General features: G+C 32.9%; 1 protein-coding gene across 4 annotated transcripts in view; it reads left to right on the forward strand.

Annotated features, from left to right (window-relative positions):
• LOC145327227 (WD repeat domain phosphoinositide-interacting protein 4-like) overlaps positions 1-18,111 on the forward strand; it is a 131,505-nt gene that overhangs the window by 47,756 nt on the left and 65,638 nt on the right. For all 4 annotated transcript variants that reach the window (XM_080170812.1, XM_080170811.1, XM_080170810.1 and 1 more), the window contains exon 4: positions 2,541-2,589. In XM_080170812.1, the coding sequence (XP_080026938.1) occupies positions 2,541-2,589 (49 nt within the window). The remainder of the gene's footprint in view (positions 1-2,540; positions 2,590-18,111) is intronic.

Here is an 18,111-nt window from a genome sequence, read left to right on the forward strand (position 1 = left end):
GTCTTTGTGCACAAAGGGATCTCTACTATTTTGGGGAAGGGTACCATCACCATCCCAAGAGAATTAACTCTCCAAAATAAATATTTTAAACTTTTTCTTTAAAAAAACTGTAATTGTAAGGGGGGTTTGACTTCCCCCCAACCCAAGGGCCCCTATATGCCTCTAGAGGCAAAGCCGCTGCTAGTAGAGTATCACATGATATAAAGCAGAATGGTTTTTTATCTGAATCTCAAAGTTGGGCAATAAATTATGAATAAAAAATCACGCAACCTTTCTTTTTAAAAAAATCAATCTTTAATGTTAATTAATGCAAAAAGTATAAGATTAAATGAAAAAAAGTCTTTAGTAAGTGCTATTTATTTTTGATGATAAAGATTTTATAAAAGACGTTTTATTGCTATATTGATCAGAAATATGTTAGAATTTGTTGTTAGGTTTTTTCTAAAAATCTTAATATTGAAGATCTAAATTTGAAAATTATGAATTTTTTAAGGCTTATAGTATGTATATAAGTTGTTTGTATCTTTCAGTAAAAAAAAATATTAAAAATTATTTTCTGTTTGTTTTTTATTAAAGATTTTCATATTTTTTTTCAATTTTTATTCAGAACTTAAAATTGAAAAAAAACCAAAAGACCCCGCTGAAATATTTTGTCTCTACCTGGAATCATCATGGATTTATGTCTATTTTCACCCTACACAGGTCCCAGGGCTCGGCACTTACTTTTGTCTTGATTCAATTGTAGCCCACAGTGCGTTACATTTGTTAAATCCAAAAATACAAAGGAGTAATTTTTTTTGTCTGATGGTAAAATTCTCGGAAATGTTTGGGCCGAGCGGGTAGTGCTTTTAGGGAAGTTTTATTAAAAAAAATTTTGTGGTAGTTTTAGGTTATTTTTCTGACCCGTACCTGCCCTCCCCGAATACCTAGGGAATCAACTAGTATTCTTAAAATGAAAAAACTTTTTTTGCGCAAAATGTCTGTATAAATTCTTTTCTCGTATTCATTCGAATCCGGTGGATAGGAACCGGTTCAGATCCATACGAAAAAACTATGTCTAGCATCGTATTATATCCAGCTTTTTACGAATATAATAATGTACAATCAAAAGATTTAAACCAGTTTTTTTAGCCGGTGCCTCCGGCACCTCGGGGCTAAAAAAACTAGTTTTAATCTTTTAATTGTACATTCTATATCCGCGGAAAGTCGTTTATAATACGATGCGAGAAATAACTATTAAACTATGGAAATCTAAATTTTGCTGGAAATCCAAAAAGTCCCAATTTTATAAAATTCGAACAATGTAATGTACAACTAAGACATTGAATTTATGATGGACTGCAAAATTATAAAGTTAACTTTATTTTAGAGTTACAGAACTGAATCCTAACAGACAACATTGTTCGTTAACAATTTCTTTTATAGAATATTAATAAAAGATAAAACAGTCTTTAACCTAAATTTTTCAACAACAAAAAATGTGTAAATTTAGGGAATTTGCAGCCGCGGCAACTAATCCAAATATTTTTTTAGCCACAGCCTTTCTTAACAGAGAGGGAATCGACATTGGGCTACTTATTACACTAGTCCCCAAAGTTTTCTTATACGTCATCCTTATCAACTTTGGGAACTTCTACTGGATTTTGATTGTTTGGTTAATTAAGTTTGTTGTCCAAACATTTAACCACTAATTGTAATCTACAGAAGTGCTAACTTTGTGTATTATCATTGGGGATCAATGATCATATTTATCAATTTACATCAATTTATCGGCCATTGTCTTATTCTTGCAGATCCCAGCTTTCTTAAGCCGCTATTCAGGTTTCCGCTTCAAATAAGGAATAACAAATATTAACATAGCCGTGCCGCTGACTCCCAACGCAAAATTGTATTTTATTCGCAGCCAAAACGCTCTAGAAATTCGCAGCTGCCGAGATTTGCAATAGAAAATAAGAATATTAAATGCAGGAAAATTATAAATGAAATTTTTCCCACTTATTGCCTAGGGAAACAGTTTGAGATAGAACAATATGTACTGCATACAGATTTGTTGCATACCATTTAAACAAAATTATTTAACTCTGACAGAGACGTCTAATCGGGCGGGGGAGGGGTGAAAGGTTGTTCAACCCATTTCCCTATTTAGATTTAGTTTTCTCATGATAGTGGTTGGGGCTTATCCCTATTCTGTTCTATCCTAAAAAATGTATAAAGATTATTCTGCCCTTTTAAATTTTGAAGACAGAAGCATAACTTTGCTGTTTATATACCTACGATTATTTAACAATTTGCCAATGAAATTAAAACAAAAAAGAAATCAAATGCTTTGAAGACTTCAAAGATACACTAATTATTATTTTATCTGTAATAGATCCATGTACAATACTTCAAAATAAAGTTTTCAGTAAACACATATATCAAAAGATCAAGATTCCTTCAATTATTATTCTTTATTTCTTATATAAAAAATTATAATTTATTTTTAGTGTTGTCTTGAATGCTAGTAAGCTCTTTAATATTTATTAATTTGTTTGTTTTAGGGAGACCTGTCTTGGAGATTACCCTCCCCACTCCAGTTTTATCCGTCAGGTTGGTTCATACTTTATTTAAATAACTTTACATAAAAATAACAGGATCTGTGTGTATGTGTCTGTCTGTACCGAAGGATCTCTGTAACCAAAGAACCGATATGGATCTCCTTTACAGTGAAGATTCTCATAGGTCCTTTAAATGTTTATAATTATTTTGTGGATGGTTACTATCACCCTACAAAGAGAAATCGACCCTAGAAAATTACCCCTCTGATACCGGCCCCCCCCCCCTCCCTACAAAATTTCTTAAATGTGCCCCTAAAAGCCTTTAGAGGAGAATTCGCTAAGGATAATAATTATTATTTTTTGACTGTTATTGAAGCTGAAAACAATCGGAGTCGTACTGTAATTGTTTTGTGTACTTTAGTACTATTCCAATTTACATAAAGGTAGTTTACATGTATGTCTGTACTGAGAAAAAAAAACTGTGCCTTTCTAGCAGGGTTGGGGGGCAGATTGGAATGTGAATTATAATGGTACCCAAAGTTAGCTAAAAACGTTTGGGAACATTTAAAAACTTTATTGAATGGTGCCAAACATGTAGTATCTAACCTATCAACCAATAATTTTTGTGAACGGGATGGATTATTTTGTTTATCATTATTGGGGATGTACATCATTTTATCGTTCATTGTCTTATCCCTTAAGATCCCTGCCTTTCTGGTGATCTTGAAAAAGAGGCTGTACTGAAACGAAAATAGACAGATTTGTAGGTGTGCCATTACTTTTCTATTTTGTCATATCTACAAAATTCCTCTAATGGATGTAGAATATATTATGGATGTTATGATAGTGGGAAAATTGTCGTCAATTTAGGTTGCTAACATTGAACTCATATATTGGTCAGTTAGTTCATCCAGTAGGAGAGGAGGGGATTGTGAATATTTTGTTTTAGCCTGCTGCGAGATTCACTTTGAGAACATGAAGAATCTGGTGTATCATCCAATTAATATTAACTCCATTATTCCTGTAGAAATACAGAAATAAATTGAGTGGCTGTTTTGAGGAGATTTAAGTCTTAAGGGCAGATTTTGTTGTGGTAACCGATATATTATCACTTGGATATTGCACCAGATTTTTATGTACTCTGATGAAGTAATACCCTCCCCCCCATCCACCCCCTTTACCCCATTCCCTCCCCTCCTACTGGATGAACTAAATGACTTATAAATAGGGTCCATGTTAGTAAGCTAAATCGACGACAAATTTTTCCCTGTCAATATATTTATCCATTGCTGATGAATAACATCCAATTCTGTAATGATTTGGTAATCCTTATAATAAAGTAACAGGATGTCTGTTTGTCTGTGTGTTTGTATGTTTGACATAGATAGGTATCGTATTATTATTTTTTAAAAACCAAACATTTAAAGTGCCACTAGAGGCTTCTAGGGGCGTAGCCGCTAGTCCTTATAATAAAGTGAGAATATGTGTTTGTCTGTCTGTTTATTTGTACCAAAGGATCTCGCTAACCGCTGAACCGATCGGGTTCTAATTTACAGGGTAGCTTCTCATAGGTCCAGGGATGATTTAAAACTTACTATTTGGGGGGAGGGTACCACCACCCTCCCCAGAGAAATCGACAAGAATTTAAAAACACCGCCATGCGGACATTTTTGCAATTAGCTGAAAACATAATTAACACAATCTATCGGCGAAAAAAAATATTTTTTGTAAAAAGCTGATTTTAAAATATATTGAAAGAAACAATTTTACGTGTCCCTAGAGGCCTCTAGGGGCGTAGCCGCTAATGAGATATATTTAGCAGATATGATGACACACCAGATTTGTACTCAGTGCTAAATAATTAACAGCATTGACCACTCTCTCTTTACATTAGATAAAAGGATAGGTATAAACTTATCTTTCATGCCTTATTGTCATAGAAATTCTCATAATACTTCCAGCAAACTGTTTAAGAGAATTGATTTAACTCAGATTTTTTACCTTTTCGATATTAAATTGTTAGGAGTTTGCTGAAACAACGCTTAAATATATAGAAGATTTAAAACAACAATTAAAGGGGGAAGATTTGACTCCCTCCAACCCAAGGCCCAAGGGCCCCTTAGGGGCGTAACCGCTAGTAAAGGAAAAGTATAAGAAATTCAGAAATCGATAACCAGAAAAAAATGTTTGAAAATATACATATCCCTTTATTAGTTTAACTGTCCAGGGAGGGAAGAGACATTTGGTTGTTTCTTACACTAGTTCCCAAAGTTTTATTATAAAGTTTCCTTATTCCTTGGCTTAACCACTTCGGGAACTTTAATTTAATTTTGATTGGTTGGTTTATAAAGTTGATTTTCGAAACGTGTCAACCACTATTTGTGATAAACAGAAGTGTTAATTTGTGTTTTATCATTGGGGATGTATATCAATCCATCAGCTATTGTCCTATCCCTTCAGATCCGTGGCAACTGTCTGAGCAATTATAAAAATAATTACAAGAAATCTCACAAATGCCTATAGATAGCAACAACCCACTAGAAAATAGTTATTTCCAAGAAATTTTTAAAAGCGAAGCTTTTCTATAATTAGGGTCGGTCCGTCCGTCCTTCCTTAAGTCAAAGACAGTTAACTCTTTTTGTTAGTTTAAACAGGTTAGAATTGTCCTTTGCGAGATGATTCCTGTAGTAGTTAGGTACAATTTAGAAAGCGTAGCAATTATATAATTGTTACTAGAATGTCCGTACGGACATTTTTTACATGTTGATTTTTAACCTTTTTAACAACTAAATTTTACGTGATAAAATTATCCGATTGTTCTGATTTTTGGTATATTGATTCCTGAGACAACAAAGTACAATATTACATATATGCGAAGCAACTCTATAATCAAGTCCTAAAAATGTAAGTATGTTTATAAACATTATCCTGTATCGCTTTTAAGGATGTTGTCATCCTTCTTAATAATTTGTAGCATCTCTTTAAGTATCTTGTACCTACCATTTGATAATTTAATGATAGGTAAAATGGTTTTTATGATAATAAATAAATATAAACAATAAATGTATAAGTATAGATGTATAACCCAGACACCTTTCTGGTTCCAGTGGTGGGGATATTTTTTGTCTGCTAGCAATTAATTTGCTTCTGTTCTTTTGTAGCAACTTGGCTGTGTTAATATTTCCGACGCTATTGGCTGATAAGGAAAGTCGGCACAGGGTTCCCAGCACGTAAACATACAGCTAATTAACCACTACACCTCTACTCTTTTGCTTTATTGTTATATCTCAAAAAACGCGCGGCTAGAGCTAACTACACATTAAGAACACACTTCTTCGTAGAAAATATATTTCGCTTTATTCAAGCCTTCTCAATTCTAATTGTTTGAGAGTTTATGCACGACTGTTATAATGTTATTATGTTTATTGTTATAATTTTGCCTTTTTAACAAATAAAATACCTAACTTTTTCACATATTTTGTTTTCAATGCATTTTTTATTCTTGTTTTAACTTACCAACTAAAATGAAGTTTGCAGAAGAGAAATTATTCATTATATACATACATATATGTATTAAGCTATAAAAATTGGAAAGAATTTTAATGAATATAATAGATTTGAAATCTGCATGAAATTTTAAGGAATTTCTATAAAATTCCTTTTTTGTATAATTCTTTATCTATAAGCGCAAATGCAAATACAAATTAATTTATTTAAATAATTTTGACATCTGTGATTGGTGGATTGAAAACTATCTGCGCCCTGATTGGAGAAGCTTAAGTGACGTACATCATTCAACCAATTAGAGCGCAGGTAGTTTCCAATCCACCTATCCTATTGGTCAAAATTAATTAACTTAAATTGGATTTGCGCTTTTAAATAATGAATTATATAAAAAACGAATTTTATAAAAAATCCTTAAAATTTTATGCGGATTTCAAATCTATTATATTCATTAAAATTCTTTCCAATTTTTATAGCTTAATATGTATATTTATTTATGTGTATTAAAAGTACAAGTACATTTAAAGAGTGCAAGCTTTATTGTGGTAGTAGGACTTTCCTTTTCTTTGTTATGCTAAAAAGGTTTCAAATCCATATGTCCGACCTTTTCTTCGTCATTATAAGTTATTTAAGAACAATGGAGTGTTAAACCATTAGGGTGTGAAAAAGTGGGGGGAAAATTAATTTAAGGAGGGGTTTTGACACCCTCTACACACATTACTGCCCGCCCCTGCTTAAGATTAAAGAAGTAACTTGCCTGAATATAAATTGAGATGAAACATCAATTCATTATGCAGGGATTTATTGTTTATACATACATACAGGGTGGGGCAAATAAAACCGGACATTTTTAAAAAGGACATAGCTCTAAAACTACTTGACCAATCAGGACGTTTGACCCCACTATAAAAAGATTAGGTAATGACCTTTTTGCCCATAAAATCTTTGGACGATAGATGAAGTTTAATCCAAGCTGGCCGCTTATATGTTCAACAAGGCAGATTCGGAGTGCGCCCGTTTTATACCCTGGATTCTATGGCCAAATAAATCTGACCTATTTCCATCTGTATGTAAAATAGAAGTATCAAACTTTCTGGAGTTACTGTTAGATATATAGACTAAAAAGACTAAAGCTCTCTAACCCAGCTGGCTTGGCCGTAGTACCCTAGTAAAGTGAAACACGAAAGATTTTAAAATGTCAAAAACGTCTAAAATCTTGAATATTTCTCGGTTCTGGGGGCGTCATTTAAGCAATAACCAGTGAACATGGCCATACCTCAAAGACCTCAATCGTTGCCATTATTAAGGAGAAATTCGCCAGCTTGGACCTGGATAAGGGCCTGCGGGCGGTTCATGGGGCAAGTAGAGGCGGCGATTGAGGCTGGCGGCATTTTTTTTTTGCATAATCTAATAGTCTGCATATACCTAATTTACTTCCCAGTTTTTAAAATTTAGTAAAATCTTTAAAATTGACGATTTTATGTTTATTTGTTGGTTTAATTTGCCCCACCCTGTACAATTTAAAATTAATTTTTTTTTTAATACAATCTTTACTGATCAAAATATAAAGCAGAATTCTATAATTTATAGTCCATTGTCCTATCGCTGTGTAGCAATATAGAAAAGTAAAATGTTCGTATATTCTTCCAGCAAAATGAACAAGTCAGAAGTTGTTAATTTATTTGAAAAGTTACAAGCCAACTTTAAAAAGTTGGTAAGAAAAAACTTGTTTTTGTATGTAGTATTTTCTGCACTTGTGTGCCGTGTTATGAATTTATGGTTTGATCTTCTGTCGGTTTTTTTTCAAAGTTAGGTTTGGTTATATTTCAGTGTGTTTTTTTAAGCGATGCTTTTCTATAATTAGGGTCAGTCCGTCCGTCCGTGACGGATAGCTTTTTTCGTTAATTAAGGCATGTAAGAATTGTCCTATCTATTTTAAACTTTACATGGTGATTCCTGTAGTAGTTAGGTACGATTTAGAAAGCGTAGCAACTCTATGTTCGTATGTCCATTTTAAACATGTTGATTTTTCTACTTTTTTAACAACAAATTTTTTGGTGATCTAATTATCTGATTTATCTGATTTTTGGTATATTGATTCCTGAGGCAACAAAGTACAAAATCATAAGCGAAGCAACTCTATTTCTTTCATTTCTTTCAAAATAAGGGGAGGAGGTTATTTCAGTTAAAATCAGTTTTGGGGAAATTAAATTAATTAGTCCGCAGATTTTTTTACTTTAAAAACCTATCATTGTCCATCCAATGTCTTATAGTCCATTATGCCATTGTGAATGTGATTCTGATATTCAGATAGATAATTTTGATGAGCCACTTCTGATAGCTATTATCCTTGTAACATCTATAACAGTTAGGGAGTTGAATCCATTTTTATAGAAGCAGAAATATAATCTATGATTATGGTTTTGACCCTCTAAAACTGTAATCTACCTTTCCACTTTCCCCTCTCTTGGTGAAGATATCTTCAACGCCGATACGATTTTTAAAAAGGAAGATTCTACTTTCCCTTCTCTTGGTGAAGATATCTTCAACGCCGATAGGATTTTTGAAATGTAAGATTCCACTTTCCCCTCTCTTGGTAAAGATATCTTCAACGCCGATACGATTTTTGAAATTTAAGATTCCACTTTTGCCTCTCTTGATGAAGATATCTTCAACAAGAGAGACAAAAGTGGAATCTTATATTTCAAAAATCGTATCGGCGTTGAAGATATCTTCAACAAGAGAGGGGAAAGTGGAAGGATAGATTACAGTTTTAGAGGGTCCAAACCATAATCATAGATTATATTTCTGCTTCTATAAAAATGGATTCAACTCCCTAACTGTATAAAGAAACGTTTTTATATTAAGAATTACATGTTACATATGAGTTATAATAAGGATTGCCTATTAGGTAAAAAGTGAAAAAATAAACATTACCACGGCCCTTATCTACAATTACTTTATCTAAACACTTTTTGTTCTAATCTATTGTTGATTGATTTTGTTTTCTGTAAAGCTTAGCATCCCTCTTTATTCATTTGTTTGTATACTATGCCTATTTTCTCATAAATTGATAAAATTTAGATTTTACTTAGATTCACGTTTTGTAATTATAGAGAACACCAAGAACATTAATTTAAAGGACGTATGTAGCACTTAATTTTTAAAAAGCCTTTTATGATATTGCTAGAATCCGGAATTTGAATCTGGAATCCGCAAAAATTAAGAATACGGAATCCGCAGGAATCTGCCATTTTTCATGGACGGATTCTTGTAAGAATCCGAATCCGGTCCAAAAATTTGACGGATTGCCATCCCTACAAAAAATACTTATAGCACTAAAATGTGGCATGGCAATTACCGCCTATTTTGTTTGTTTAACTTAAGCTTGAAACCTAGCTTAATTAATAGATTTATGTCAATTGGTGCTGAGGTGTTAAGGGTGGGGGGGGGGGGGATTAACCATCTCGTAATCCTTGGTAAGTCTATTTTCCCTAAATTGAACAAAAAATTTAAAAAGTAATGGCTAACAGTTCAGCCGTTTAGCCGTTTTTTTGGCAAATTTTAGTTGTAGGGCAAATCTGTCATAAATTATGTAGAAATCAACTTTTTGAAACATATTTTTGCTTTAAACCATGATTCCAAAAACTATTTTTTAAATTTCTAGTACAAGCAACTACCGGCTAGAACCGTTTGTATACCTTTTTTGAGCGGCAAAGAGTATTATGTGGAGATAGGTTTCATGACGGATTTGCCCTGAAAATAGCCAAAAAATGGTTAAACGGCTCAGCCGCCAACTGTTAGCCGTTACTTTTTATTTTAGTATTTTTATATAAAGTAAAACCTTTTAAAATTTTCATGGGTTTTGGACGTTTACGGTCTCGTTACTTTTTGTATCCAAGTGACCATTTTCTGTTTTTTTTTATGGCACAGTTGTGTAACAGTTTCTGTTTTCACTTGTTGTACAATATTAGTTGTTCTATCACGGCCGCACAGCTTAATATATGTAAATTATTGTTTCTTCCAAGTGTCTGTCGATTTCTGAACCTCCTCATTTTTAAAACTAGCTATTAGGCCGACCTTGGGGTCGACCATTTTTTACAGTTTATTTTTAAAATATATTTCCAGAAACGATTTCTCTTGGAAATGTTAGAGATACCCTTCCACAAAATAGCTATGAACTTTAAGAAGCTTTACTCTAAAGAAGAGCTATGTCGGTCCAGCAATTAGTAAGATCTTAAAGTGATTGAGAATCTAATTCAAAACTTAACAGTGGTTTAGAAGGGGTTAATATAAGCAGCATCGAAAGGCATTTTTTTAGTTTAACCTCTTTATTTGATTTTCATGAAAAAAATATAAAAATTTTTTTTTGACTATTTCTCTTTAATTTTTTTTGACAGTAAAATAACGGGAAAAATTTAAGATTATTACTTTTAAACAAAAAATCAAGAAAACTTATGTACTAGACGCTATTGGGTATAATATGGGCTTTCTTTTCAAATTGAAATAATGCGATAATATTAAATTCTTGCAAAAGAGATAGTTTTTTAGCATGTCTTTATTGCACTAAATTTTAAATTGGATGAGGGGTTAAAGGAAAATGCTCTTTTTATTACAAAATGGTGATTCTGACTTTTTCTAGTGGTTTTGTCTTAACAAAAAAAAACATTAGGATTTCATCATTTTTATATTAAATTAATTTTATATAATTTTACGACATAAATTGTAATTTTTCTCTTATATAAATTGCCAAAAAATTCTTCTGGCCAATAGGATCTCAGATAATTCATTGGGGGATGAGGGTTGGAAGGGGGAGGCCAATTTTTGCAGTGTAGCTGTTTCGTTGAACTTTCTCTAAAAAGAGTTGCCAAATTATGACGGATTGAGTTTAAGATTTCATTACATTCTAATTTTTCACATAAAATATGTATTTAGACAAGAGAATTTCAAATATCATTAAAGTATTTATCTTTAATTCAGTTCATTTTATATAAAAAATGTAATAAAATTCAAATTGACCGTCCGTTGCTAACTCTGTAAGTTGTTAACTCTGTAAGTTGTTAACTCTGTTTATTACATTTGCCAGTATCAGCTGATATTATGTGTCGTCTGCTACTCATACCAACGACGTTTCCAAACAAAATATTTATATGATTTTTTTATCAATATAAAATATTAGCAAAATTTGAATGGTTAGATCTGTCCATTTTCAATATTTCATTTTTTTTGTTAAACAGGGATGTTAAAAGTGCCCTAGATGACTTATGATAAGTTACATTTTAGTTTAAATTAAAAGCATATTGGTTCAGAGACACACTAACAGATTACCTTTTACTTTATTATAAGGAATAACAGCTACATTGTTGGGGGCCCTAGAGTTCGTTTGGGGGGGGGGGGGGGAGGAGGGAGTCGAACCCACTCCCTACTTTCAATTGTTTTTTTTTTTTAAAGATTAAAATCTTTCCAGGACCTGATAAGCTATTCTGTAAAAAGGCCGGAGAACCGGCCATATTGGTTCAGCAGTTAGCGAGACTCTTTGGGTGTGCCCCGAGCATCTAGGAAGCTCTGTAGTCAATGGGTAGATATTGTACAGCAAAATAGCTTAAAACCATCCCAGTGAATAAATCTTAAATTAAAATAGCCTAAAACCAACTCGTGAATTATGTGAAACTTCCCTATGAAGAAAAGCTCAATCAGTTTATTAAATCTTAAGCTTCAGACAAACAAACTTCTTTATTTAATATAATGTTGAATTTTAGATAATTTTAGTAAACGGGATATTTTTTATTTCAGAAATAAAATGCAACCAAAATCATGGTACTTATCAACATTTTTATAAAATAGTAAAGGTAATTAATTTCATCTGTTTTATTGAATTTTAAAACTTTAAGTTTAAAGATTTAAACTTCAGTTATTTAAATCTTCAGTTTCCGACAAAAAAATATTTTACATTTGTCAATAGTTACATTTGTAAATAGGTCAAATTTAGAACGCGAATAAAATTTCAACTCTAAATTATTCTTAAAAGTAAGTTTGTCTGTCTGTTTGTCCTTTAGGATTTCGAAAACCGCCGAACCTATAGGATGCAATGCAGTTAAATTAATTATCGAGGTAGTAGTATGAGTTTTTAAATAAACCAGTTATTGTCAAGCCAGACTCCCTTAGTTTCAAAATCAAAACACTCGTCATAATGTGTATGTATGTATCGTTTTAATAAAGTAACAGGATGTCTATACCCATGACTGTAGCTCAACACGTAGCACATCCGCTCGTCATCAGGAAGGTGATAGGTTCGAATCTCGGTCCGACACCGCGTCATAACTAAAGATGTTAATAATGGTTCCTATTGTTGCTATGTCAGATGCTGGACATAAATATTTAGAGAAGGGGGAATGCCTTGTCCCAAAACAGCCGCAACTTATCCAACAAAGGTCGTGCAATCAAAGGGTTGGTTGTCTGATTGGTGTTGATACCCTAGGCAATTGAGTACATTACACTGCGATTTGAAATGGCAGAGTATGTTCAAAGGTGACGTTGAGAGTCAATAGTCAACAGGATGTTTATTTGTCTGTGTGTTTGTATGTACCAAGGATCTTGCTAACCGCTGAACCGATCAGGTTCTCCTTAATAGGGTAACTTCTCATAGGTCCCGGGAAGGTTTATAACAATTTTCTGGTTGGGTACCACCACCCTCCAAAGAGAAATCACAAAAAATGTTGCTTATAGACTTGAACTGAACACAGACAATTACTTTTTAAATTAGATATTTGAAATAAAAAATCCAAACATTTAAAGTGCCACTATAGGCCTCAAGGGGCGTAGTGGATATATATAGGATCGATAATTGAACACGGATAAATATACGAGTATTTTTAGAACTAACAGATTTTTTTGTCTTTATGTTGAAGTATTATAAAAGGATAAATGTATTTCAATTATTTGTTTTTTGTTTTAGGAAACCATGATGTTGCAATGCTGTACAGGAATGAGATACACCCGTTGAAACTTCTTATTTTAATACTTTCTTTGGTTTTCTTTATTGTCTTCTTAAAATTGGAATAGGGGTCATCCTTAAAATAAAGTAACAGGATGTCTATGTGTTTGTATGTTTGTACCAAAGGATCTCTGCTGAACCGATTGGGTTTTCCTTAACAGGGTAGCTTCTCATGGGTCCCGGGAAGGTTTAAAACTATTTGGGGGGAGGGTACTACCAACCTATAAAGAGAAATCAAAGTTTTTCCTAGAGACTTGAACGCATTAAGACAATAATTTCTCAAATCATGTATTTGAAATATAAAAAAACTTTAAAGTACCACTATAGGCGTAGCCGCTAGTATTTTTTATTAAGAATGTGTTCTAAGGCTTTAAAACATGAGTAGAATGCAAAATAGGCACGCCAGTTGCAGAAAAAATTACATCTTTTTTTGTTTGTTAATTCTTGTTTTATTTTTTTTTACAAAAGAAATTACTGTATCAAGGGATACCACGTTTACAGAGAATCAATGCACTAATTTTTTTAGTTTTTTTTAGTTTTTAATTTTATCATGTCCATTTTTAATTGGATTTAAAAACTATTTTTGCTCAAAGTATTACAAATCATTTTTCTTCTTGTAGTTAAATGTTTATCTTACTTATCTGGGTTAGTACGAATTATTAATATTGTAAAAAGGGGGGGGGGGGTAAAATGTGGTGACTCGTGCCACGACATACCAGCAATTTTATTTTGGATGCTACTCCCTTAGATTTAGAGATAATTGGGTGAAATCTTTTGGGTTGGGTCACTAATTACCCCAAGTTTTGGTATCTTTAAAAAAAAAACGGCGGCGGGACCGCCGCTCCCGCCGTTCACCGCCGTTTTCCGCCGCCGCCTCCAAAAAAAATTTCGAATCATTTGAGACCATCTTATTTTTTTCAAAAATTTTTCCCCTTATAACCAACCCTGACTTTTTTTCAAATTCTCGTTATCAAGGTATATCTTTGATTAAAAAATGGCGGCGGTACCGCCACTCCAGCCTTCCACCGGCGTTTTCTGCCGCCGCAAAATAAAATTTTTACCCTTTAGCCATCCTGCGGCGGCGGCGGAAAACGGCAGTACCGCCGCCATTTTTTAATCAAATATTTTTTACTGACCTACCTAAAAAGATTTTGTTTCAATATCTTTAAAAGTCCCCCAGCAGGGTCGGTTATAAGGGGAAAATTTTTTGAAAAAAATAACATGGTCTCAAATGATTCCAAATTGCCTAATTCAGCGAGGAATGCAATAAAAAAAAATTTGGCGGCGGAAAACGGCGGTGGACGGCGGGAGCGGCGGTTACGCCGCCATTTTTTAATCAAATATTTTTTACTGACCTACCTAAAAAGATTTTGTTTCAATATCTTTAAAAGTCCCCCAGCAAGGTCGGTTATAAGGGGAAAAATTTTTGAAAAAAATAACATGGTCTCAAATGATTCCAAATTGCCTAATTCGGCGAAAATGCAATAAAACTTTTTTTTGCGGCGGTGGACAGCGGGAGCGGCGGTAACGCCGCCATTTTTTAATCAAATATTTTTTACTGACCTACCTAAAAAGATTATGTTTCAATATCTTTAAAAGCTTAGGAGAGGGACTGAATTTAAGATATACCTTGATAAACGAGAATTTGAATTTTATAAGAGGAAAAATTTTTGAAAAAAATAACATGGTCTCAAATGATTCCAAATTGCCTAATTCGGCGAGAAATGCAATAAAATTTTTTTTGGGCGGCGGCGGAAAACGGCGGGAGCGGCGGTCCCGTCGCCGGTCCTTTGAAAGATACTAAAACTTGGGGTGATTACTGACCCAGCCCAAAAGATTTCACCCAATTATCTCTAAAACTAAGGGAGTAGCATCCAAAATAAAATTGCTGGTATGTCGTGGCACGAGTCACCACATTTTACCCCCCCCCCCCCTTATTTGTACCATATAAAATGAAATGTGATAGGGGGGGAGGGGGTGTATTGACATCTAAACTTAAACCATGAGCAAAGTGGTCTTAATATCAAGCTAGAAACTTGAAACTTGGTCCATAAGCCTAGTCCTGTAGGTTTTAATCATATATCAAATATAGGTTTTTTTAGTTTTGGCCCCAATTATCTTTAATAATGTCCTTATAAATTGACATACAGTAATCAAGGAAATAATTTAGGAAAAAGTTTTTACATCAAATTACACCAAAATAGGCCTAATAATTCCATTTTTGCAGGGTTTTCTTACCTAACCTTTAAATAAAAAAAAGGGATAGTTTCACGAAATGCATTTGAACTTAATTTAGTGAACCGCATATTTTATCCTGGTTGAATGGTTAAACTACATTTATATGGCATATATTTGAAAAAATTTCAATTTTCTACCACGCAGTTTTTAAAAAATCAAGACTTGAAAATCGTCTTTTTAAATTGCATATATCACAAAAAGACAATTTTCAGGTCTTGATATTTTAAAATTGAATTCATTTCAAATATATGCTATTTAAATGTAGTTTACCCCATTAACTAAGAAAAAATATGCGGTTCACTATATTAAGTTCAAATGCATTTCGTGAAACTACCCCTTTAATTTTTTTTCATTTAGATGTATTACCTATACGACTAGGCTTATGTACAAAGTTTCAAGAATCTAGCTCAATATGTAGACCATTTTGCTCACTGTTTAAGTTTAGATGTCATTACGCACTCCCCCCCCCCCCCCCCTTTCTTCAAAGTGTATGAAAACTGTACATCATATTAATAAATTGTTAAAATTGTAGGTACCTTTCGGAAAATAAACTAATCTTTAAGCTATATTTCGAATAGTTTCATATAAATGTTTTAGTTGTAAAGCTACTCTATAATTAATAATTATGTGCATACCAATATAAATGATCTTCCTTTTACTGTTTTGATTTGCTGCTTTATAAGATAGTTTTAGTTATTTAGTTAACTAATAATTAAACTAATAGCTACTCTCCTAGAGGTTTTACTGGCCTGTGAGGAGGGGAGTTGAATCACAACTTTTAATTGTAGCTTCTATATGAAAGTTACAAAAAGATTTTTTTAGGGGCGATTTCTCTCAAGATAGTTGTACACTCACCTGAAATATTTTAAAACCTTCTTAGGACCTAGGAGAAGCTACCAAGTAAAGGAGAACCCTAATGGTTCAATGGTTAGAGATCCTTCTGTACACACAAAAAGATCCTGTTACTTTACTTTAAGGATTTAACCAGTGACTACTGCTCATCCGCTAATTGTTGGGAAGGTGATAGGTTATAAAATTAACTCGAACACCATATCATATTAAAACATTTCAAATGATGCCTACTCTTGCTATGTCAGGTTCGAGGCGTAAATTGTTACAGCATGGGTGAATACAGGAGACATAGGTTGGGCAATCAAAGGTTCAGTTGTCTCATTCTACGTCAGTCCGTTTTCAAACATAATGAATAATTCATTTTTCAAACAAGAACTTTCTCTTAAAACACCCTGTACAAATGGAGTGGATACAAAACGGTGAAAAATAATATCTTTTCTCGTATTCATTCGAATCCGGTGGATAGGAACCGGTTCTCATGAATACGAAAAAACTATGTCTAGCATCGTATTATATCCAGTTTTCTACGAATATAGAAATGTACAATCATAAGATTAAAACTATTTTTTTTAGCCGGTGCCTTCGGCACCTCGGGGCTAAAAAAACTAGTTTTAATCTTATAATTGTACATTCTATATCCGCGGAAAGCCGTTTACAATACAATACGAGAAATAACTGTTATAATACAAAGTAAAATGATGTCTGTCTCTCTGTTTGTAACAAAGGATCACAATAACTGTTGAACCAATCGGGTTCTCCTTAACAGGGTAGATTTTCATAGGTCCTGGGAAGGTTTATAACTATTTTGGGGAGGGTACCACCACCCTCCCAAGAGAAATAGCCCCTAGAAAATTTTTTTTATTTTAAATTAGATTTTTTAACTAAAATTGAAAATGGAGTTGGAACACTTTTAGGAAATTAAATTATGAATACTTTTTTCCACGTCATGCCACCAGTCATCAAATCTCAACAAAAACATTACTACCAATGACTGGCTGAAGCCAGCCTCTTACTGTTGTCAGCTAACTTTTATAATATGCCACAACCAAAATATTTGATTTTAAAGCTAAGTAGGTAGGTATTTTAAAAAAATTACCAGAAAATCCAAAATTTAAAATCTAGAAAAAAAACTCTATTTGGTTCCCGAAATAAGTTAATTTAGTTATGGAAATTTCTCTTACAATGCAATGTGTTTTTTTAGCCGTAAAGATTTCTGGACACTGAGATTTGCAATTAGAAAGGTTAACTGGCCTCCAAGATTTTATGAATATTGAGATTTGCGTAGTTAAAATATCTTCATGAGGACTACCAAGATTTTGAAAAAAAAATCTGATCAAATTCGTACATGCGTTGAACACGGTTCAATGTAGGAAGCATAGCATTTATATAATTAGGTATTACCAGAAAGCTTGTACATACATCGATGTAAAACATTTATTATTTAAATCTCATGATCACCTGCGTTATCGCAACAATTTTTTTAGGCTAACTTCAGGAGTGTATTCTGCAAATTTGACCCTGCTAAAAGTGGGGTAAAAAAATAAAAATATGTGGTTGGGGGAATAAAATGTAAAAATTAAGAGAACTGAAAGCATTTTTTTTCCATTTTCTCCCCTCTTTGGTGAAAAAAAACTAAAAGAATATGTGGGATGGGGGATAATGTAAATAAAATAAAGAGTTCTGAAAATATTTTTCAATTTTATCCCCTTCCTTGCTGGAAAAAAACTAGGAGGGAAAAAAATAAAAAAAATTTGCAGCAGGGAAATAAATTAATCTTGTGCTAAAAATACACCCCTGGCTAACTATTTATACATGTAGGAATAGTACTTCTCACCACCAATAACGGAAATTTATTTTTGTTAATTTCGACAAGTTTGCATTGTCCTATCGATTTCAAACTTGGCATAAGTATTTCAGCAACAATAAGGTACAATGTATAAAGCATAGCAACTCATTAATGCCAGTAAGTTTCATAAAAGGATGAGT

The sequence above is a fragment of the Acartia tonsa genome, chromosome 8 (genome assembly GCF_053477335.1).
Source record: "Acartia tonsa isolate MP-2025a chromosome 8, ASM5347733v1, whole genome shotgun sequence".
Classification (NCBI taxonomy): Eukaryota; Metazoa; Arthropoda; class Copepoda; order Calanoida; family Acartiidae; genus Acartia; species Acartia tonsa.